At 41.1% G+C, this 22149-nt stretch overlaps 7 protein-coding genes across 7 annotated transcripts; 4 read left to right on the top strand and 3 right to left on the bottom strand.

The window, feature by feature from the left end:
- Positions 1-106: 106 nt before the first annotated feature.
- On the bottom strand, positions 107-489 carry BCR41DRAFT_393058 (hypothetical protein; the record flags this gene model as incomplete). Its single annotated transcript, XM_022028523.1, has 2 exons — positions 107-230; positions 365-489. 2 exons carry the CDS (start codon positions 487-489, stop codon positions 107-109), a joined length of 249 nt encoding a protein of 82 aa, XP_021884785.1.
- A 966-nt stretch (positions 490-1455) lies between these two features.
- On the top strand, positions 1456-2477 carry BCR41DRAFT_419451 (hypothetical protein). Its single transcript, XM_022029767.1, has one exon. It carries the CDS (start codon positions 1780-1782, stop codon positions 2464-2466), a length of 687 nt encoding a protein of 228 aa, XP_021884784.1. The 5' UTR covers positions 1456-1779; the 3' UTR covers positions 2467-2477.
- A 58-nt stretch (positions 2478-2535) lies between these two features.
- On the top strand, positions 2536-3124 carry BCR41DRAFT_347292 (hypothetical protein). Its single transcript, XM_022023068.1, has one exon. The coding sequence runs from the start codon at positions 2772-2774 to the stop codon at positions 2943-2945; it is 174 nt and encodes a 57-aa protein (XP_021884783.1). The 5' UTR covers positions 2536-2771; the 3' UTR covers positions 2946-3124.
- A 4807-nt stretch (positions 3125-7931) lies between these two features.
- On the bottom strand, positions 7932-8687 carry BCR41DRAFT_300760 (hypothetical protein; the record flags this gene model as incomplete). The annotated part of the gene is made up of 2 exons (XM_022020590.1): positions 7932-8294; positions 8367-8687. The coding sequence occupies 2 exons, from the start codon at positions 8685-8687 to the stop codon at positions 7932-7934; spliced, it is 684 nt and encodes a 227-aa protein (XP_021884782.1).
- Positions 8688-11559: 2872 nt separating this feature from the next.
- BCR41DRAFT_181052 (hypothetical protein) lies at positions 11560-12065 on the bottom strand. The gene has a single exon (XM_022019763.1). It carries the CDS (start codon positions 11862-11864, stop codon positions 11607-11609), a length of 258 nt encoding a protein of 85 aa, XP_021884781.1. The 5' UTR covers positions 11865-12065; the 3' UTR covers positions 11560-11606.
- A 2221-nt stretch (positions 12066-14286) lies between these two features.
- On the top strand, positions 14287-15856 carry BCR41DRAFT_419448 (hypothetical protein; the record flags this gene model as incomplete). The annotated part of the gene is made up of 6 exons (XM_022029766.1): positions 14287-14653; positions 14770-14897; positions 14971-15116; positions 15202-15471; positions 15601-15717; positions 15798-15856. Coding segments are annotated over exons 1-6 (1020 nt in total), but the record flags the coding sequence as incomplete, so codon positions are not given.
- Positions 15857-20706: 4850 nt separating this feature from the next.
- BCR41DRAFT_181021 (hypothetical protein) lies at positions 20707-21690 on the top strand. The gene has a single exon (XM_022019762.1). It carries the CDS (start codon positions 20866-20868, stop codon positions 21667-21669), a length of 804 nt encoding a protein of 267 aa, XP_021884779.1. The 5' UTR covers positions 20707-20865; the 3' UTR covers positions 21670-21690.
- Positions 21691-22149: the final 459 nt, after the last annotated feature.

Below are 22149 nucleotides of genomic sequence, written 5' to 3'. Positions count from 1 at the left end.
AGGTCGAGTACCTTTTTTTTTTAAAAAAAAAAAAAAAAAAAAAAACATAACAGACGATTATTCACAGATGCTATCCATGGGTAATTATCAGAGATACAAACATAGATCAGTCCGAGGATACTCCTGCAATAGCTCTCAACTGCACAAGACTCAAGAGGTTAAAGCTGGGAGGCACTACTGACCGCCAAGCTGATAAATTGGGAGAGCGTCCCCGCAGGTGTCGACTTGAACTGTATGAATAGTGAAGAAAAAGGTATCGGAAATATCAACGCGTATGCTGAGGCACAAAAGACAGTAGCAGCCAGGCGCTGTCTATGTATAATAATAATGATGGTAATAGTGATATTAATAGTTTAGCCCTTACAGCTTCTTTTGAGTACAGTGTCTTCCACTTAGGCGGTCATCCGAATCCAAGTAGTCACCCAAGATCCAAAGAATTGAGCAATATCCAGAAGTTGGCGAAAGGCGCATTGATATCGATGGAAACATCTTTGAAATATATTTAAAAAAGTATGCAGTTTGAGGTAGTGAGGGGGTTGATCTTGTAGTTTTAAACACGTTGATCCAATATAGTTGGACAGGTAGCTCGCGAATAGCGGTACATGGCTCACTCCACTTCCACATCCAAGCCAAGATACTAAAGTTCAATTGCCATAAGTATGATTCAGGATCTCTTATTTTAGATATCTATGATTGCCGCAGCATGCTTTATCGAAACTCTATTTGTTTTTAAAAAGAATGATTGATAGATATAAAATATACTTAGGCACTTAAATCCATACAGGATTCGGACAACCGCCTTGATGGAGATATATAATTCATTTTTTAGAAGGTGCGTTTTGAGTTCCAGTAGTCGTCAATGGTGTGGGCCTGGTTAAAGCTGCTGCATGGCTCCCAAGTAGCTGCACTGACATCATAGCTGAAAAATATTTAGACAGTAGTTATCAGAAGCTAAGATAAGTGAGAATAAGATGTGGGTCCACACACCACATCCATGGGGTATTTATTCATTTTCTGGTAGAGAGACTCGTACCAAGTAACTACATATCTATCTAGAAGCGACATGGGATTATTCAGGAACCATGTCGTGTTTTGTCGCGTCTTTAGTGACGCGTTATTATTATTATATTTTTCTTAGCGTATTAATTTTGGGAATTCCCCTAGTATGTTCCTAGTGTGTTTTTAGTATTTTTCTTAATCTTATAGCTGGGCCGTTATTATCTTGTATATTGAAATATACAACAACTTTCTCTTTTATTGAGGAATAAAGCATAACATTCCAGGCACCAAGCGGGTTGAGAACGGACGCGAAGGATGATCGCGATTGCTTAGTTCTTTATTTTATGTAAGCGCATAAAAAAATTTTTTTTTTTTTTTTTTTTTTTTTTCAGGAACAAAATAATTTGCTCAAATATCCGAGCATCATGTTTCTCTCTCTTCTTTTTTTTTTTTTTTTTTTTTTTAGATTCTTACACATGCATGAATCAGGTTCAAAGATTGGTTCAAATCAGTGACACTTATAGGACACGATTATAACTCACAATGATGATTGGTTTGAAAGATCAGCCAGGATCAGATCATGTGGAGAAAAAGATTTGTAATGTCAGGAACGAATCAGGATGAAGGAGAGTTGTAATGAGAAAAGCAATGAGGAGAATCAACTGGGGGTCATTGTGCTTTTCATTCCTTCATTCCTAAAACATTGTTGTCACTCAAACTCTTCTCAACACAAAGCAGGCTTTCAAATCTCATTTTATCATTCTTTGCATTGCTTGAATTATGTCTTTCTCCAACAACACTGCTTCTTCTTCCACCAGCAAAGTTGCTGGCAAAAAACGCGCTCGTGAGGAATTGGAAAGTGATAAGAGCGCAAGTCGCCAGACTTCACCTTCTACTGATGGTCCACCCGCTGACCCAGTGTTTTCTTATGTACCATGGGAGCGTCCTACCAGGGATGGGCGCAGGATCAAGAAGCTCTTTTTGGAGAGTGAACACTGCAATTTCAGGGCGCGGACAGAGAGTCCACTCTATCAGGATGGGGATGAAGTGCGACCTCGCAAGTATCTTTACCTGGAGGGAGGACAAAAACTTGACTTATACAGTAGACCTATAAGCCGTGACAATTTTGACGTATTCTGGGTACATGAGCCATCGTTGTTCAAGCAACTGAGACGTCGTAACCTGATGTTGGTCAAGGAGGCGGACTGGCAACGGTTAGAAGCGTCAGCCAAGGCATCACAACATGCACAGGTTGCTGTCACTTCAGTAGCAACGGAGACGGAAGTTGTGACAGAAACGTCAAGCAGTTGTCAAGAGTCAACGTTGGGGATGTCAGAACGACAACTCCGAAAGGTTCTCACTGAATTAGAGTCAGTTGATGTAGAGTCGCCTCGTAGCAAGCTTTTGCAAGAAAGAGCAGCACTGTTGTTAGATGTGTGTAGAACCTTTAAACCAGTTGCAGAATAAAGTGTTGTTTTCAAAATACATTTGTTGTTGGTTTTTTTTTTTTTTTTTTTTTTTTTTTTTTGATGCATGCCAAAATCTCATTCATTCATTGGTTCATTTGTTCTGAACATCACGCCATTTGAAATGACTAATGGCAATTGAAGAAAAAGGATGTGAATGGATGCTTGTGGGCATAAATTGATTGCCATTTCGTTTTCATTCCTTCATTCTTCATTTCGCCATTCTCACACTTTCAGCTAAACTTCAAGACACTCATATTCCTGTGAACAATTCCATTATACACATATTCAGAATGTCTTCCAAGAATGTTCCTCAAAGTTCACCTTCAAGTTCACCTGTTGAACTTCACTTTTCTTTCACTAGTGGGGAGAATAGTTTTGAGCACGATGATAGAGATCCTGCCTTCAGACAAGCCGACCGTCATGCACTTTGGAGAGAGAGAGGGGATCCTCGTTATCGTGATCGCTCGCCGTCTCTAGAGATTGGTGGGTCTATTGTGACCGAGTCATCCACAGGGACTTCGCTTGGTGTGCGGAAGCGCGGTGAGGAGGATGATGGAGAATCTGAACGTGCGCAGCATCATCAGCGCCGTAAAGTATTGGAGGAAGTAGACACGATGGTCTTGGACATCGTAGCTCTTTACAAGATGGTGCGTGAGCAAGGAGAGATAATTGCAAATCTGACCAAGCAGGTGGAGGATTTGCAGAAGCAAGTAGGACGGTCAAGGAGATACAATCTGCGTCCTACTTCAAGTAGAAATAGCAACCGTAAAGAGAAGAAATAAAGCTTTGCGATTGTTGATTTGTATGATTGTTAAATTTTTTTTTTTTTTTTTTTTTTATTTTTTTTATGGTTATTGCTATTACTCTTATTGTGATTGTTACTGTTATGGATACTGAGGTGGGTATAAATAAGGCGGTCGTGATATATCTAACGACGCATGCGTCGACGTTTAGGTCGAGAGGTTTTTCTGACAGATGTATGGTCATCAGACGTTGGCGACACATTCTGCACCGAGTCAACAGGTTCTGATAGGGAATTATGAGGTCGTTTGGAGCTAGCATTAACAATCTTAGAGGCGTGATGATTGGCCCAATATTCAGTTATACATTGTCGTTCAATGAAGTGTTCTTCAGGTTCCCATGTATTGAGATCATGTGGATAATTTTTCCATTTGACGAGGTATTCATACTCATGAGGGGACGAGGCATTTTGCCGATGATCAATTATAGTTTCCACTTCATATGTGTCCGTGTCTTCAAAGTCATCAAGTACGAGTTTCAATTGAGATGGAGCATAATGTCTGGCCAGAATTGCACCTGTGCCATCCTTGAGTATGTAGGAACCATGAGAACTCTTGTTCACAACAGTGTAGGGTCCTTCATAACGTGGGGTAAGTTTATTACCACGGATTGGATCGAGAGTCATGACTTTAGCTCCGTCAGGGAACTCATTCAAAAGTACCGTAGCATTAAATCGCTCTATCATTTTCTGCTGAGTTCGTTTAGACTTGCGTCGAATTGCAGGGAAGACTATTTCTGTCATGTATTTGAGCCTTTCAAGTAACTCTTCTTGACTCATAGGTTTCCCATCTTCATCAGTATAGTTGCTGAAGCCATTGGCTTTGCGCGCAAAAAATAGAGAGAAAGGAGAGGAGTTGTGGAGGCTGACTATACGAGTATTAGCATTTAGTTGGACAAACGGAACATGATTATCCCATTGTTTGTTGTCGTGTCTTATTTGTTTTCTAATCATTTGGCATGCAGTTTTAACATGATTTTCAGCTACACCATTGCCTCGGGGATGGTAAGGAGTAATTAGTCTGTGATCAATAAACATTCGCGAGGTAATGATGCGTAGTAGCTCATTGACAAACTCTTTGCCGTTATCGGACTGAATGATCCGAGGAAAACCGATGTCTGTAAATCGCTTAAACAGCGCCGTAGCAACCGTAAGAGCAGATTTATCAGGTAGTGCATCAAGTAATACAAAGCGGGTACAAACGTCAACGATAATTAACAGGTAAGAGTTGTTCTTCTCAGATGTTGTGAAAGGGCCAGCTATATCAATAGCAACATGTTCTCCTGGTAATTGGGCATGAATGGCTTTCAGTGGGTGGTAACCCTTTTTCGCAATATTCATACGTTGGCATGATTGACATCGTTTGATAAAATCAGTACAGTCTTTTGCTAGATGTGGCCATGTTTTGCCATCAGAATGGATAGATTTAACCATAGCATTAGTGCCGATGTGGCCCATCGCATGAGCGCGGTACATGACATCTCGCCGTTTTTCTTCGGGTACGATGTTTCGTGGATTGTCAGAATCTTGAATAGCATGGATGTATGCTAACATAGGTTCATTATGCACATCTAGTGCTTGTTGTCTTAGAGTCATGCGTGCTGGGAATAGACGTGATAAAGCATCAGGTAGAACATTGAGTACTCCTGGTCGGTAATGCACCGTAAATGAATATCGTAATATTACGTCCTGCCAATTAGTCATCATGGCATTCATATCAGGTTGAGAATGAATAAACATTAATGCACGATGATCTGTGTACAGATCGAAATGTCTACCCCATAAATAGTAGTGGAATTTGTTAAGAGCAAAGACAATGGCCAGGAGTTCTTTCTTTGTTGCGCTGTATTTTCGTTCGCTTTGATGTAGTGATCGTGCCATGAATGAGATATAATTTATATCTTTCGGATGATTTATGCCTCGGGGTAATTGATACAGTACAGCACCAATCCCAACATCAGATGCATCCGTCGCGACGTAGAACGGGTGATTAAAATTGGGGAAGGATAATACTGGTGCATGAGTAAGCAGGGACTTTAAGGCATTAAAAGATTGTAACTGGTCTTCATTCAATGTGAAAGTGTCTGTTCGACATCTCAGAGCATCCAAGGGTGCAGCAACTTCACTAATGAGTGGTATATATTCGCGGAAAAAGTTGAATGTGCCTAAGTACGATTGAATTTGCTTAGCAGTAGTTGGAGGCTCCCAATCATCGATATTTGCGAATTTAGAGGGGTCAACACTTTTACCATGCAGGCCTATTATGAAGCCGAGCAATGAAATTTGCGTACTGTAGAAATTACATTTACCACTGTTGATGATTAACTTAGCATCGTTGAGACGGATAATCACAGTGCGTACATGTTCGGCATGTTCCTCTCTGTTCTTTGAAAAAATAACGATATCGTCAATGAAGTTGTAGACGAAAGGAAGATCACCAAGAATGCGAGACATTCCTCGTTGAAATAGACTGGACAATGGTTTCAAGCCAAAAGGTGCCTTCTTAAACATGTATTGTTTACCCTGATGCATAAACGCTGTTAAGGGTTGATCTGCTTCATTAATTGGCATGCGATGATACGCTTGTGAGAGATCAATAGTTGTAAATATGGCATGACCAGCGAGACGAATAATAATATCATTTATAAGAGGTAATGGATAGTTATCATCTGGTAGATGTTTGTTTAAGGGTCGAGGGTCAAGACATACTCGCCATAACGTTTTATTGCCATTTTGGTCTTTCTTTGCTGTGAGTGTAAGAGTATTATTGTGCACATTGCCTACAGGGGCAAGTGTGATAACGTCATCTATCAACCATTTTTCTATGGCTTCATTGAGGATGGACATTTGTTTTTCAGCAAAAGGACGTGATCGCCTATAGAGGACTGTACCCTCTGGGATTGGTAAAAATACTTTCATTTCCGGTACGGGGCATGAGCTCTGTTTAGGTATCCGGGCATTGTCGACTAGTGGACGTGAGATCTTTTTCATAAACACTTTTTTCTCAATGATAAATGTTTTGGTATGCTCTTCTTCTGGTATAGAACCAGGGATGAGGGAGGGACGTTTATCTTCCTCAGGTTCGGGTAACTGGATAGCATCTTGCCCTGGATTGTGGCAGCCCGAGAGTCCAAATCCAAGCTGATAAAATAAATCCATCCCTATGATAAAGGGGTATGATCGATTGATCACTTCTAACGTTGCCGATACGATTCGACTGCCATATGCGAGTTCTATATTTTCTACCACACCTATACGGGGAATAGTCAGGCTCTCATCGGCTAGAGTGATAACACCTGCAACAGGAGAGATTTCTTTGTTATGTTTAAGGATAATATCTTTTCGGATACACGTAACACTCGCGCCTGTGTCAACCAAAGCTTCATATTTTTCCCCTTCGAAGTTAACAAAAACTATGATTCTTTTGTCAGCCCTCTCTTGATTGAGATGGAGTTTGGCTAAGATATGGACATCATCGTTAGGGATAACATTCGAGGAAGATAAAGATGAAACTCTTATATGAGAAGGTGAGTGTATAAATTCAGATTCGAGAGTAGCAGTGACGCATTGATCATGCCATGACAATATTGTGGGGTTGATTAACTCCATAGAGATTCTAGGCTGGGTGCCAAAGATCATTAATGGTGGTTTCGTGAGAGAAGGGTTTTGATATGTTTGAGCATAAAATGATAAATTTAATAGATTTTTGGGATGTAATGAAATCTCTTTTTTATTCTTTTCTATCGAATGAGCTTCGTTTAAGTCATCGAGTACTTGAGGTGGACTTGTTGAAACCTGTGTATTAACAGTAGAATTCGACAGAGTGTTATTAAGGACTGTTTGCTTATGCAGTGACATATTATAATTAGATTTAGGACGATTCTTACCAGACCTATTATGGTTTCTGGTACATTCGGACGCCAGATGGCCTCGTGCATTGCATTTTGCACATTGTTTGTGTCCATCCGTATTGTGGGATGAATTTTTGCCGCATTGCTGGCAATCATAGAGGGGTTTTGACTTAGCCTCCTCATTGTAGGCTTTGCCCTTAGGGTTAAATCTTTCCTCAGATGCTCGTGCGCGGCGCATTGGACCTGTGTCACGGCGATGAGGTGCAGGATTATTATCGGTAATAACCTCTTGCGGAATGTGGGGACCAGTAAGACTTCCCAAAATCTTTGTAAATTCTGAGATTGACTTAAAGGCGAGCACCGGTTCTTGTTTCAGGAGTGGGGGCAGCACGCTCGGGGGTGTGAGGAGTGGTAGTAGGGTTCATGTTGGAAGGTGAGAGAGAGGTTTTTTTTTTTTTTTTTTTTTTTTTTTTTGATAATGGATGGGATGTGTGTGCAAATCTTCACTTAAAAAAATGAAAAATATTTAGACAGTAGTTATCAGAAGCTAAGATAAGTGAGAATAAGATGTGGGTCCACACGCCACATCCATGGGGTATTTATTCATTTTCTGGTAGAGAGACTCGTACCAAGTAACTACATATCTATCTAGAAGCGACATGGGATTATTCAGGAACCATGTCGTGTTTTGTCGCGTCTTTAGTGACGCGTTATTATTATTATATTTTTCTTAGCGTATTAATTTTGGGAATTCCCCTAGTGTGTTCCTAGTGTGTTTTTAGTATTTTTCTTAATCTTATAGCTGGGCCGTTATTATCTTGTATATTGAAATATACAACAATAGCCCTTCCATAAAACATGGTATTCTAGTGTCTCTCCATCTCCTCGATGACCCATGATCCTGTCAATCTCATATTCAGTTCCCTCATCAGTATCCATCTCATCGTCAGCATTGGAAGAGGTGAGTGAATTGTTTAAGAAGGCATCCTGCAGTTTGAAGATACTTCGTGCATGATCCATCTTGACTTTATAACTTGGAGTCAAAACCTGTACAAGAGTGGCGTTATTACCATCTGGATATTCAAAGCTGTCCTGTGTCCAATAGCTATGATGCGCCTCGGCGGTGATATTGCGCAATGCTACCATGCGTTTGATGTTGAGGAGCAAGCAGCACAGCTTGAATTGCAATGAAAAAGTGCTCTTCTCTGAGCTCTTCTCTGAGCTCTTCTCTGAGACTCTATTCACCACAGTGTTGCTGAATTTGTTGAAGGTGGTCTGCATTTCCCCAAAATAGCTTTCAATCCTTGAGCGAAAGCTGCCAAACATGTCGTTATATCTACTCTCGCTGTCTGTCAATGCAATTCCTTTGCATTTGCGGATTGGGCAGCTGAAATTTGACGATTTCAATATTCCACTGCCTGTTATAATGCCCTCAATATACTGTGTATAGCCACCATCTAGAGCAATGCAATCAAGGGGATGGATCTTCTTCTCAATAGCCATTCTAGAAAGCATGGTTCCATCTTTAAAATCGCGGCATTTACCGGGCTGAGATACAAAAACAACCATACCATTAATATCGCAGCATACCTGCGTGCGGAATCCTGACTTTTTGAGTTTGTATGAATACATGCTAGCTTTATCTGCATTGATGTAAGCGACTCGGCTGTCATGACCATCGAGGCTCATCGTGATGTGTTTGAATGACTCTGGATTCACATCCCGTGAAGAGAGCAGACGCAGCCTTATGCTTGAACACATACTTGCCAAATAGGCGGTCAGTTTCCCTTCTAAAACATGTGCCTCCCTGCCAAAAAAAAGTCCTTATAGACATCATGAAACGAACTTTTGGGCAAGAATGCACCCATCTCACCAGTTGGAATACCTTTCAACAGCATATAAAGTATAAGCACGCCTTTCTCAGCATTCCTGTATGGGCCAGGATAAGGCCTCGTGCCAAAAATCACAGCCAGGAAAAAGTACACAGGAATGATGCCCAACTTGTTCTGTACAAAGTCTTTGATCTTTCGAATATCTTGTATATCTTTGATCTCAGTACGGTGGAATTTGTTCCGCTCCACAGTCGGCCATTCCTCGTACAGGAATCCCCACTGCATTGATAACAATTTGTCAAATTCTGCATCCATTATCAAATATCACCAGTACTTTTATTTGCCTCAATTCATTTTATTATGTTGCTATCTCTAATCATCGCATTTCAAATATTCGTACTGTATATTTTTATGTTAGAATTCTACAGTATAAAATTAGGTCGTTCTCACTTTTGGCTACCCGTGCACGGACCAGGCTTAGCGGTGGGTAGACTTCCAATATTTTTTTTTTCTTTTATAGAATGCATTTGCAAGTCTACCCACCGGATAAACATTTTGCTGTGATTTAAACACACAATTTTTTTAAATATCAAAGGACATCTGCCGTAGTGAAGCAACCTTTGAGTAGTGCACCAGATGATATTTCGCACAGCGTTTGTTGACTCCCACAATCTTAACACCAAGCACATCATGTAAAATATTGTTTAGATACCCTAGTTGGTGTTTGAATATCCAATTATTGTGCGTTGGTTTCTTTCTATCCAGTGCTGTGCAAGTGTTATCCATTTCCTTCAAAACGCCTTCCCATATCCTTCTGATTCCTTCTTTGAGAGTCTGTGCTTGCACAGTATTACTGGCGAATACATCTGTGAATCCACATGATGTCATGATATCCGCTGCATATTGCAATTTGACATATCGCGAGCCTTCAAGATTGTGATGCACTTTGGTTTTTGGGCATAATCCTAGTCTAGCCTCCTCCCTTTGTCGGACAGCCTCTAGTCTATCTTCCAAAGTGGTGCTATTAGTGGTGTATAGAGAGCACAGGTTCTTGTAAACGCTTTTCTCTTTCTCATTATCATAATCCTTGACCCACTCAGGCGTCACAATGTCAGGTGTGGTTATATTGTAGGCTTTCATCAAGCGATATTTAGACACTGCATACTTATCTGCATGTGTGAGCTCAGGCAACTCGCACAACTCAATGAAATCCTCATAGGACAGGCTTCTTGCATTAGCTATCTGCTGATGGCGCTCATCTTTGATCCTAGCCAGTATTATTTTCTGGGACTTGATAATTGGATGGCCGATAATATTACTGAGTCCTGCTTGAAGAGAAACCGATCAAACCTCGGAGAAAAGTGACAATATCACATTCCTCTGTTTCATGGTCCCAGGCGACATACACGTCAAGCTTAAGATTCAGAAGCTCGTTATCAACAATGGTCAGAATGTTAAAGCAACACCTAGATATTTAAAACATGCGGGACAGTGTGTCATAAAAACTCACATCAATACCGCATATGCAGGAGGACCGCCGGGGTTCAAGCATGAAGAAAAGAGTCGAATGTCAATCAAGTGAAAGGAAATTTGTCTTGTAATGAAAATACCATATCTATTGAGTATTCTTTACAATCGTTCATCCTTTATGAACGAAGCCATCACTATCCACTTGCCCTTTAGACAAACGGGATGGCGCTTTTTAATCGGTCCTACACACACACCCAAATCACTAGCCTCATTTTTACCAATCATCTCTTGTTTCCATCATCTGCATTGCCATCTATTATTCTAACATTTTATTATTCTAACATTTGAATCTACTCCACAATTCTCGTTTCCATCTCTCTGACCTTATTAAGCACACTATCTTAATTAAAGGTAATTAATTGATTAATTAGAGCATGATGACTCTTTTTACGCGAAATATACCATTCTTTTTTCTCATTCCTCGTTCGTTCTCAATCAAATCAATATCCTAGTCTGGACTTTGAAAAAAAAAGCCATTTTCTGCGGCGAGAATGGCAGAAAAAAAAGAGCCTTTCCTGCGGCGTGTTTTCGACTTGGAAACTTTTTCAAATTTAAAAAAAGAGACCTCCAGCCAAAATGTCAAGTTTGGTCCCAGCCTGTGCATGTGCACATGAACTTCGTCCTCAGGCTGGTGACGAGACTGAGAAATGAGTTCTTTGCGCCAGAGGGTCAAGCTTGTCGCTCTTTTTGGCTAGACTCTTTCAAATATAAATGGTTTACTTAACAAAATTCTTATAACTGAAAAGGACTAACCAAAAAGAGTGACAAACTTGACCTTCTGCTGCGCACTAAAGATTGTCACGTCACAATGACCTAGGCTCGTTCCCATCCCTCTTCACTTTATAAAGGTGACAGGAAATTCCATTTCCTTTTTGAGTCACCTAAAGTGAAGGGGCTGGGAAAAAATCTTGAATAAAGGAAAAATGCACCCCCCCGTCAAATTAAATTTTGACCCCCGGTTGAAAATTTCTAAAACACCCCCGCGAACACCCCCTCTATTCGGAATTCTAAGCCCCGTCCCCCCGTCAGAATTCCGTTACCCCCCCGTCAAGATTCCCAAAAAATAAAATTTTGACCCCCCCGTCAACATTTTTATTGCTGCAAATTCTCACGCCCCCGCCAACATTTAGGGCTCTTTTTTTTTTTTTTTTTTTTTTTTACAGATGATTATTCTGCGGGGTCTACATCTCTTTCTTTTAGAGAGGTTCATCACTGACACTATTAGAATGAGTGTTAAACCTATCCTTCTTGGAAAGATGACACCACGCCCATGCAACATGTAATAGAAGACAATAATATGCACCAGTAAAAAAAGAATGAAAAGAGTCCTTTCAATATTTATCGAAACAGCGGCAAAGTTGAGTAATTCTAAAGACCATGCCATGCATACTTAGAGCATGAATGGCTCCTGCTATAGTGCTGGAAGGCAGGTGCTCCCAGGTGGCAATAGAGGAACTTATCGGCTTTGATTTAAATCAACAACCAAGAGAATCCGTTCTGAATCCATGAAGTAGTTACCTGTAAATATTATTTCAAGCACCAAAAAAAGCTATTTTTAACACACTCAATGGGCCGTAACCACCGGAACCTCGAGAGACAGAGTCTAGCCAAAGTAGAGTATTGCACGTCTAGGCAATAGCTATGCTATAAGCTTCGTTTGTCGACATTTCATCCAGTGGTTCTTGAGTAATGGCCCTTGAATATCGAAAAATCTCTATTTCTCGCGACCAAGTCGCTTTTACTTAAAGTAAACTGATTTTTCTGGCTATATAACCGGTGGTGATTTTACCACCGTTGGATCCGCAATTGAAAAGTACATATAACCTGAAAGTCTTGAAGATTTCAAGTGTATCTTTATTGCGCTTCGTCGTTTTTACCAAGTTCTGCAAAACTAATTTTGAAATGGCGTCTAGATTGGTCAAGTACTCTATCTTGTTGCACTTGGCATATTACTACGGGTATTTACTTTCGTCAAAAAATGCAAAACTATATATTGAAAGTTGCGCTCCGGTACCAGCTATCGGCCCCAGGTCGAAGCAATCCAATTGGGTCTGAAATGAGCGACTTTACCTATAGCGCCATGGATATCTACATACTTTTCCGACAAATATAAATATATTTATCTTCATGAAATACGCCCTATTAAGCAGACAAATGACATCTAATCACATGACAACAATTGTTTTTTTGTATGTAGATATTTTTAAAAAAAAAAGCCATGTAGATATCCATGGTGCTATAGGTAAAGTCGCTCATTTCAGACCCAATTGGATTGCTTCGACCTGGGGCCGATAGCTGGTACCGGAGCGCAACTTTCAATATATAGTTTTGCATTTTTTGACGAAAGTAAATACCCGTAGTAATATGCCAAGTGCAACAAGATAGAGTACTTGACCAATCTAGACGCCATTTCAAAATTAGTTTTGCAGAACTTGGTAAAAACGACGAAGCGCAATAAAGATACACTTGAAATCTTCAAGACTTTCAGGTTATATGTACTTTTCAATTGCGGATCCAACGGTGGTAAAATCACCACCGGTTATATAGCCAGAAAAATCAGTTTACTTTAAGTAAAAGCGACTTGGTCGCGAGAAATAGAGATTTTTCGATATTCAAGGGCCATTACTCAAGAACCACTGGATGAAATGTCGACAAACAACATTCATATCATAAATGTTGGCAACTTGAACCACTCTCTGCTTTGGCTAGGCTCTACCTCTCAAGATCCCGGCGTAATAGCCCGTTGAGTGTGTCAAATTGGCATAAATTTGGTTTTTTCTGGCTTTATACAGGTGCTACTACATAGATACTGAGTGAGTCCTCTTAAGAGTCACTTTAAACCGAAGATAATAAGCTTCTCTATTGGCCATTCCAGTGGTGCCTGCTTTCTAGCACTCCAGCAAGATGCATTCATGCCAGTAGGCTGTAAAGTCCTTAAAAGCACCCAACTTTGTTACAATTTTAGACGCTATCTCAATAAATACTGAACGGATTCTTTTCATTCTTTTTTTATTTGGTGCATTTTGTCATCTTCTACCGTACATTTGATAGGTATGGTACCATCTTTCTTTGAAGGATAGTAACAAGCACTTCTTTAACACTGGTGATGACAGCGTGTGAAATACCGAACCTTATTTTTCGGCTGTTCCAAAAGGACACTTGTTCCAAAAATAAAATGATGACGCAAGGCATGCGTGGCTTGCCTTTTTTGTTTTTTTTCCTGCCCACTTCTTTCAATCACTTCTCTCAATCATCTCTCTCTCCCACTCTCCCACCACTCTCGTTCATTCTCTCATTAGGTATGTACGGTGATGGCTTTATCTCAAACATTGAACATTGATTACATCTTTAATTATGGAGTATTTACCTGATGGTCGTGTTTGGTGATCTTTGCTTATCTTGGATCTATTCGTAGGTCTCTTTCCTTCTAGAACACATTATGTGAAACGCAATTTTTTTCATGTCCTTTCTCAGAACCCACCCCTTAATATATTCCACCGCCTGTTGTACTTTCTTGGGTTTGACTACACTGTCCTCAATCACGCGCGTTGGGTGTTAATCATTCAACACCATGAGGATTCGTTACGCTAGAGTCCGGTAGTGGTAGCCTGCTTTGAGGCTTTGGAGTGTTCATAACGCTCGAGCAGAGCCTTCTTGAACCGTGTTGAAGCTCAATCCTGCTATTCCATCACGCTGTTGAACAGGTTATACCTGGTTCAACACCACTCGAAGATTCGCTATGCTAGAGTCTAAAGGTGGTTGCCTGCTTGGAGACCCAGGATAGTCAATAACGCTTTAGCAAGCCTTCTTTGACTGTGAGCGTACCCATTCACATTGTTTCCTTCAAAAACTGCAATAGACTGCCTGTCATCATGCGCCGCCCTGAGTCAAAGAGGGGCAAGTGGAAAGGACTGGTGAAGGGATTTCACACAAAGGCATTTGTTCAAACCTGCAGACGTCTTACCGATGTCAAGTACCAAGATTTCGTTGATTTTACTTCAAACGTTGTTGGATATACAAAAATACAGGCGCATAATGACTGGCAAGAGATAATTGCTAGCTTTCTTAACAGTGAACACGAAGGAGCAATAAACTACGGAGTAGGACTAGAACGAGCGTGGGCAAAAAAAGCTTACGTTTATATCGACGAGGAACGCTGGGACGAAAATGGAGGTACTGTTATTATTATCATCATCATTATTATTATTATTATTATTAATTATACTATTTTCTTAATATCATATATAAGGTTCATTTCTAAAATTTTTTTATTACACCGGTTCCACCAGATCCAAGGCCCATAGAAGATGACGATGATGATGACGATGACGGTGATGATGACGATGACGATGACGATCTTCAGCCGATACCCGTCGAGTCGCCATTTGGTGATCTGATTGCTCAGCTTTATCGGCTAGTAAGTTTTATTTTATTTCACAGTTACCAAGGTATTTCTTCAGTGCTCTTACGTTAGTTGTTCTATTGTGTAGTACAACCATAATGTTCGGGCCGTTTCTGTTGTCCCTTCGTCAGCCTTGTCAGCCTTGTCCGGAACCACCAAAGAATTACGCGACTATGCATCTACAAATATTTCTCGCTGGCGGGCAATTTCCGAACTAGAAAGAAAGTCGACAATGTATGTTAGTGTAATGATAGCTCTTGATATACTCTATTAATATAGCTTCGTTCTGATATGGCTTTTATTAATTTCCCTTAATTAGGGTGGCACTTTCAGGGATCTTGAATACAATGGATAATGAGATGCGGCATTTTAAAGAATTTGAAGCGGCAAAAAAAGCTTGCTTCGAAGAAGATTTTACATTGCCATCCGATGACACAAAATCCTTGATAAATGATCTCCTTAACGCAATGGGGCCCGACCGAGATTACAAGAAGCTAAAGGTGTACTGTGCAGACCAGTTCAAGGAGTTTATTGTCACCAATGACGAAAATAGTGAGCGTTCCAGATGTATTGATGTGATCCTTTACCTGTAAGTACATCCATCCATCCATCCATCCATCCATCCCTATTATCCATCCATTTTTTTTTTCATTCTTTTTAGTCATATCAAATCTAATCAATATTAATTATCTCTCATCGTACCCCGCTTACAATACAGGTGTAAAATAATTTATAATTGTATGTGGACAAGGGAACTTTTAGAAGACCAATATGTAGGCGTTTGGGAGAGCATTTTTCACCTTTTGTTCGGTGAGAAAGACGTTGGGATAAGAACGTACGTATGTTGGAGATGGAATGAAACACTTCATGTGGATACATGTTTTATTTGGTGCTGACTTCATTATTTTTACTCAGGGGTGAGCCAGGTCTCATTGAGAGCAAGCAGGACAGGCAGAAAGCTGAGTGGGATTTTGCTTTAAATGACTAACTTGAGAGGCAGGAAAGTTGACCTCTTATTCCAATGCAAGACGACAGATCTAAGGAGGAAAGAATGTCGGCATAACCTCGCTGTATTCGAAGCCAAGCCATCAGCCGCAAATGACAACACGCTTTCCATCCAGACACTGAAAGCAACTCGCTTAAATAAATCCATTATGAGTGCTTTGCATCAACAATACGGCGTGGATACATCTCCCGTTCTTCTAACTTTGCATGGCTTTGTTGGTTATACTTATACAGTCAAGAGATTTAACGGTTATTATGCTGCTGGAAAGGTGACCGAGATCCCCATTGTATTACCAACCTCAGAAAATGAAATGTACTCGTTCATTGCAGAAGGTGGGTTTGCAACTCTCATCAATACGAAGGTATGACCTTGTGCCGTGTGGTCATTTGTCGCAAAGTGTCGTATGAATGATGCTAATTTTAACTGTAACTGTCAATTATAGAGGAGGATGCAAGTGTTTTCTCAGGTTGTCTTCAACAAAGTATATGCTTGTCAGCTTAAGGAAAAGACGAAAGAAAACGCAGTCAACGACGACATGGCAACATTTTGGACCCCAACAAAAAAAAAAAAACAAATTAAATTATAACAATTATCACAGGCGGTCAAGCGATGTGTGAACCCCCTTGCCAAAAAGTTATTTAGTACTGTACGAAGACAGAAATTCATATATATACTTTGAATAAAATGATGCCATGGCCACCAATTCAATCGTCGTTTTTGATTAAAAATACTAGGGAATGGACAACCTCATCCTCATTGCCAACCCACTTTACTCACATATCTCTGAAGCGGTAGATCTTACGCCAGATACTGTGGGCATGTTTGGTGAAAGAAGATAACAAGTTTTGAGGGGACAACAGAAAAACTTAATTTTTTGAGTTTGTACATGTTTCAAAAATAGAAGTATTCTATTCAATTGAAAAGCCTGAAAAATATAAAAATATATCCAGTTTATGACTAGACGAAGTACAGCTTCCAGGGGCCGACCAAAATCAACCACAAGGATAAAATGTCAAACAACCACATTGAAAGCGGCTAACTTACGTGATGCCGGGAACAGATTAAATAAAGGATGATAATGACAAAAAATCGTCTTTCTTTTTTTAGTTTTATTCGTGTGACAAATACCTTTATTCCTGCAGTTGGCGTCGTCGTAAACAAAAGAAAAACGCGAGTGGACGGACTGTTTGCAGAATGGCGCAATGGGCTGTAGGGGTGAAATGCCATAGAGGGTTAGTGCGGCGCAGTGGGGCGGCGCCATGTTATGAGGCCATGACAAGGCGGTGTAGTGGGGTACCGCGTTATGAGGCCATGACAAGGAACATTGTTAGAGTAATATCTTTGATAAATAACCCATGGACATCGTTGGGGATTATATCTCTTTCTTACTTTTCAAAAGCTTTTCAACACTTGCTCACCTCAATATCTACAGTAAACCTTCCTTCTCACTCTTCTACTTTCCAGCATGTCTAGCGAACCTTCCCACGCCTCACTAACTGATTCTCTTGTCATGTCACCTACTGATGTCCCTTTCTTTTTTGGCCGAGACTGGTGTAGTCAGATGACTTGCAAAGATTTGCTGGCTTGGCAACCTAGTCTTCCGAAATTCAGTTCTGATCCGCTGCATCTGACCGACGATGAGCCCGAAACAATTTTGCCGCCTTCAAAGTTCTTTCTCCTAAGCTGTATCCCGACTCAAGGTGAATTCGACAGAATAAAAAAAAACATGGATGCGAAAAAGACTCCGTGCTGGGTCTTGATTGACAATGCTGGTCTAGACTATTCCACATTCCTGCTAATATCACAAGTCATTGGAGTGATGGAATTTATCAATAAGCTCCATCGTATGGTAGAATGGCTCGAAAAAGAAGTACGCACAGTCAACCCCGTGTTTGAGGCATCGTTCATGCCGCGACTTAGCTCATGCACATGGATGCACCACTTCACTCTCTCGGGAGTATCAGTTTCCATACATGACATCCTCCCATTCGCTGGCACTCAGTGGCTAAACGATGGAAGTTTGGACGGCATCCTGGGGATGTTCCAGTCCGTCTATGAAGAGTTCCTTTTTATTCCATCATATCAAACATTATGTTTGGGAAACCAGGAGCTCAGAGCAACCAATGGCGGAGGCTGGAAGCAAGCGGAAATTAAGTCCGGCAAGTATAAAAAAGCATATGCCATTATACATATGAAAAACCACTGGGGTGTACTTTCTATCGATTTCAAACGCCATGAGATAGCTTTTGGGGACTCCTTGAGTTATCCTACGCCTCAAGAAACAATCAATGGCGTCCGGCGATGGCTAATAAAGTGCTTCGATGGCAGAGGAGCACAAGCATGGAATAAGCCTGTTAGGAAGTTGCTTGTAGAGCCACAGATAGATGGTGGTTCATGTGGCATTTATGCAGCGAATGCAGTCGAGCATGATGTCCATAAGACTCTTCAAGGCGAAACGTCCAACATTTGGAAGCTTGAATCTGCAGACCAAGTGTTGTTCCACCGTATCCGGTATTTAGCTCTCTTAGTAGGCGTGCCTGAGGTAACAGCAGTAACCGTCGCTTGAAGATGCGGCTATACAGACAAAATGACTAAAACAGTGGCTATTATTGTTCGTATTAGATTGAATCCAATGCCGATGAACTCTCATCCGTATCCAGCGACGTACACCAATACAGGGATAGCGCCAGTATTAGTACTGATGTAGACCTTGATTTCGAAAACGAATACAAGGCATTGGATCATGATGACTGCCCCTCCACCCTAGATGATTTAATCGTCAATCGAAACCTCGATATATGGAAGGGGAAGCCTTTCAAGGATTGTGTAAATAGCAAGAGTGAAGGTGAGCCTAGGGGAAGTCTGAGGATGACTATTCTCTCAAGTCTATCCGAAGTTGCTACGATGGTGCTGGCTATTTATGCTAGTTGGCAGCGACGTGAGAGCCGGTACTAATATGAGTAATGTATAATGTATATAGAGAACAATGTGAGCGACATGTTAGCAGATAGCGATATCAACGAAAACACGGATCAGGACGAAGTCGGAAGTGACCAAGAGAGCTCCAATGGCCTCAGTAGTGAAACCGACTGTGTGGACATGAGTAGGAGCATCAAGAGTATTGAGAGTAGCGCATCAGTATGCCTTAACCAGTGGACCCCTCAGACAGACGACGAGTTTGATGATTTATCTGCAGCGAGAGCATGGATTGAAGCCTGGGCAGCAGAAATCGGGTTTAAGATCAGGATAGGAAAATCTAAGCCAAATGGAGCTCCACCCTCAAGTACGTACATATCCTTACTTGAAGAGCATGTTCATGTACTTGAAGCTCAGGGTGTATTCCTCTAACAACCAACGTATTACATGGTATATTGTAGTCAAATTTGTCTGCAGCCTAGCTGGGATCCATTCGCCAAACAAAAGTCAAGATATGACTAAACGGCACAATAAGGCGCCGTCTAGACGCTGTAGTTGCCCATTTTTCATCAACTTGACTTGTCCCCGTAACATTTTCCCCAAGTGGCACATCACCAAGGTGGACAATCGGCATAATGGTCATGAGATGGATCCAGAACTCAGGAAATACGATAAGCTATCCGATGCTATGCTGAGTACCATAAAGAAATGTGCTGATCTAAAGCAGAGCATCGGTAATACTTTGGCATTTCTTGATTACGAACATCGAGGTCACAGGTTCAACAAAGTCGAGGTCGAGACTCGCCTCAAGGCATTTAGGAAAGCAAATATCCATAATGAAGTGCCACAGACCGTTCAACTTCTCACTCTCTTGAATCAGAAGCCGCGCATTGTCGACTCAATTGATGGTTGGTACCACCATGCCATCTATGACTCGACCAACGCCTTGTCTCGCCTCTTCTGGATGAACCCGAGCCAACGAGAGCTATATCGGCGATACCATGATGTTGTGGTGATCGACACTACTTTTCAAACGAACCGACTTCGCATGCCCCTCCATTGTATTGTTGTTGTTGATGCCCATTTCAAGACTCGATTAGTTGCATGCGCTTTGATACGTACAGAGAAGACGGAGGACTATGAATGGGTCTTCGAACAGCTTAGGATAGCAAGCGGTAACCTTCAACCGGGCACCCTATTAATGGATAGTGACTCAGCAATGGATACGGCATGTTCGGAAGTGCTCAGAGAAACTCGTATCGTGAATTGTATATGGCATATCAACAAAAATCTCCGTCCAAATGTGCAAACTGTGCTCGGTGATAAGAAGTTTGCTATCTTCAAGAAGCGATTTGAGCAATTGCGCGAGGTCTTAACAGAGGAGGCATTCGATTACCTCTGGGGAGAGTTATTGGATGATCACAAAGACGACGCCAAGGTTGTTTCCTATTTGGAAACTCTCCATAAACGACGGTCTCATTGGGCAGGGCCATGGGTCAAGTCGTCTTTTACAGCAGGCATGCGATCGACGCAGCGGGTCGAAATGACGCATAACCTTATCAAATCAGTAGGCATCAATAGCCAAACGTCTCTGGTCGATCTCTTTGAGGTACTCAGTAAGACTGCAGGAGACGAGCACTTCCGATACAAGATGGATTTGAAGGTTCCCGATGTGACTGATAGTATGATTGTCAAGACGTTTGAACAGGTCTTAAAGATGAACAGCAAGTATCTAACTAAATAATCCATGAACGAGATAAGAAAGGAGATGGGATACTCATTTGGATTCAGTCATCAAGCCCTCGATCTTCAGGAGGTTTTGCAGCATGTAGAAATCAGCTCCAGACGGATGGTAGGTCGTCATCCCGCGTTTATGCTTATGATATATCCATTGCCTTGAGGCATGGGAGTGCATCTAAAAGAGACACCTCATTGAATGACTTGTCTTCTAAAATTTTCAACTTACTGTTTTAAATATGCAAAAAATCAACACAATAATAGAAGGATCTCCTGTATCAACAGGTTGCTTTCTTGATCTCCAGGGCTGGCCAAGAAAACGTGATGGCTGTTTCCTCCGTCGAAGACAAGACGTCGTCAGTGTCAGAAATCGTCGTTCTATTCAGAGATAGGAAGCATTTCTGCACCTGCGCTCTTTCAACCAACAAGGGGTTTGTTTGCCGGCACTACTTTTGGATGATGCAAGAAGACAACAGGTTTACTTACCACATTAAAATGGTCCTAAGACGATGGTTCCAAGAGAACAAGCAGGAAGGCAAGGCTGTTGAAGACATGATCGAGGGAGAGCCGTTCGTCAATGCATCAACCCGCAAGGCCCTTGACCCCATTGGCAGCCTACCCGACGAAGGCACGGCGACCCTGCAAGCTTTTTATCCTCCCCTATCTGTGCCTAAATCTAACAGACGATCTAAGAAGCGCTACGCGGCAGTGATGGGAATGTCGAAAGCCATTGCAGAAGCCATGACGAAAGCTTCAGTGCAGGATGATGATTTTGGCAAGGTTATGGACAGCTTGGACTCGATACAAAAAAGTACGAACATATCAACCAAGGAGACTGGCCTTACCGCAGGTTCTGATGAAGTTGTCAAGGCACAGGATGGTGCTGATAGCGATTGCTTGTTTAAAGGTATCCCAGTGGAGAGTATTATTGATGGAGATATACTCAATGGGAAAGGCAGACCAAGAAGCCGGCGGTTTACGGCAAGCTACGAAGACAAACGGAGCAAAAATGAGCCTGCGGAGCCCACGGCAGAGACGCCAGCACGATCCATGCAGGCCAAGCGAAGGAAAGTCGGGTCCGAATCACTTGTCTGGCAGATTCCAAAAACAATCTCTGATTTTAAGTAGCATCTTTTACAAACAATAAATTCTTTATAGTGACGAAAAAAAAAAAAAAAAAAAAAAAAAAAAAAAAAAAAAAAAAAAAAAAAGCCATTCATATTTATTATTGGTGATATTCTTTAAGATCAATTAGACTGGGAACAATTAATGGGAAGGGATCTTCTTTAGCGGAAAGCGAATTGGGAGGAAGCGGTCATATTAGTCTTTTTAATTGATGGAAGCGTAAGGAGCGCGTGAAGGAAAGAGTAAATAAAGATGGAAGAGGAAGATGAGACATGATCGTGGAAATGAATTTTTTTTTTTTTTTTTTTTTTTTCAGAAAAAAGTCACATGGCTACATGGATGATGATTTAGGTCCCGTTATTATACTGGTCTTGCTTTTAGAGAGGTCTTTGCCAATTATACATCTATTGCTTAATATACTTCTTGTATTTGATGGGTATTTAACTAACAAACGGCAGCGTTACAAAGCTTTATCTGATTACT

Source organism: Lobosporangium transversale, assembly GCF_002105155.1.
Source record: "Lobosporangium transversale strain NRRL 3116 chromosome Unknown BCR41scaffold_5, whole genome shotgun sequence".
Classification (NCBI taxonomy): Eukaryota; Fungi; Mortierellomycota; class Mortierellomycetes; order Mortierellales; family Mortierellaceae; genus Lobosporangium; species Lobosporangium transversale.
This window is presented reverse-complemented; position numbering and strand designations above follow the sequence as displayed.

Bases quoted from the DNA above. Each gene is read 5' to 3' on its own strand.
- BCR41DRAFT_419451 (XM_022029767.1), top strand. From the start codon at position 1,780: ATGTCTTTCTCCAACAACACTGCTTCTTCTTCCACCAGCAAAGTTGCT.
- BCR41DRAFT_347292 (XM_022023068.1), top strand. From the start codon at position 2,772: ATGTTCCTCAAAGTTCACCTTCAAGTTCACCTGTTGAACTTCACTTTT.
- BCR41DRAFT_181052 (XM_022019763.1), bottom strand. From the start codon at position 11,864: ATGGCATGGTCTTTAGAATTACTCAACTTTGCCGCTGTTTCGATAAAT.
- BCR41DRAFT_181021 (XM_022019762.1), top strand. From the start codon at position 20,866: ATGGCTGTTTCCTCCGTCGAAGACAAGACGTCGTCAGTGTCAGAAATC.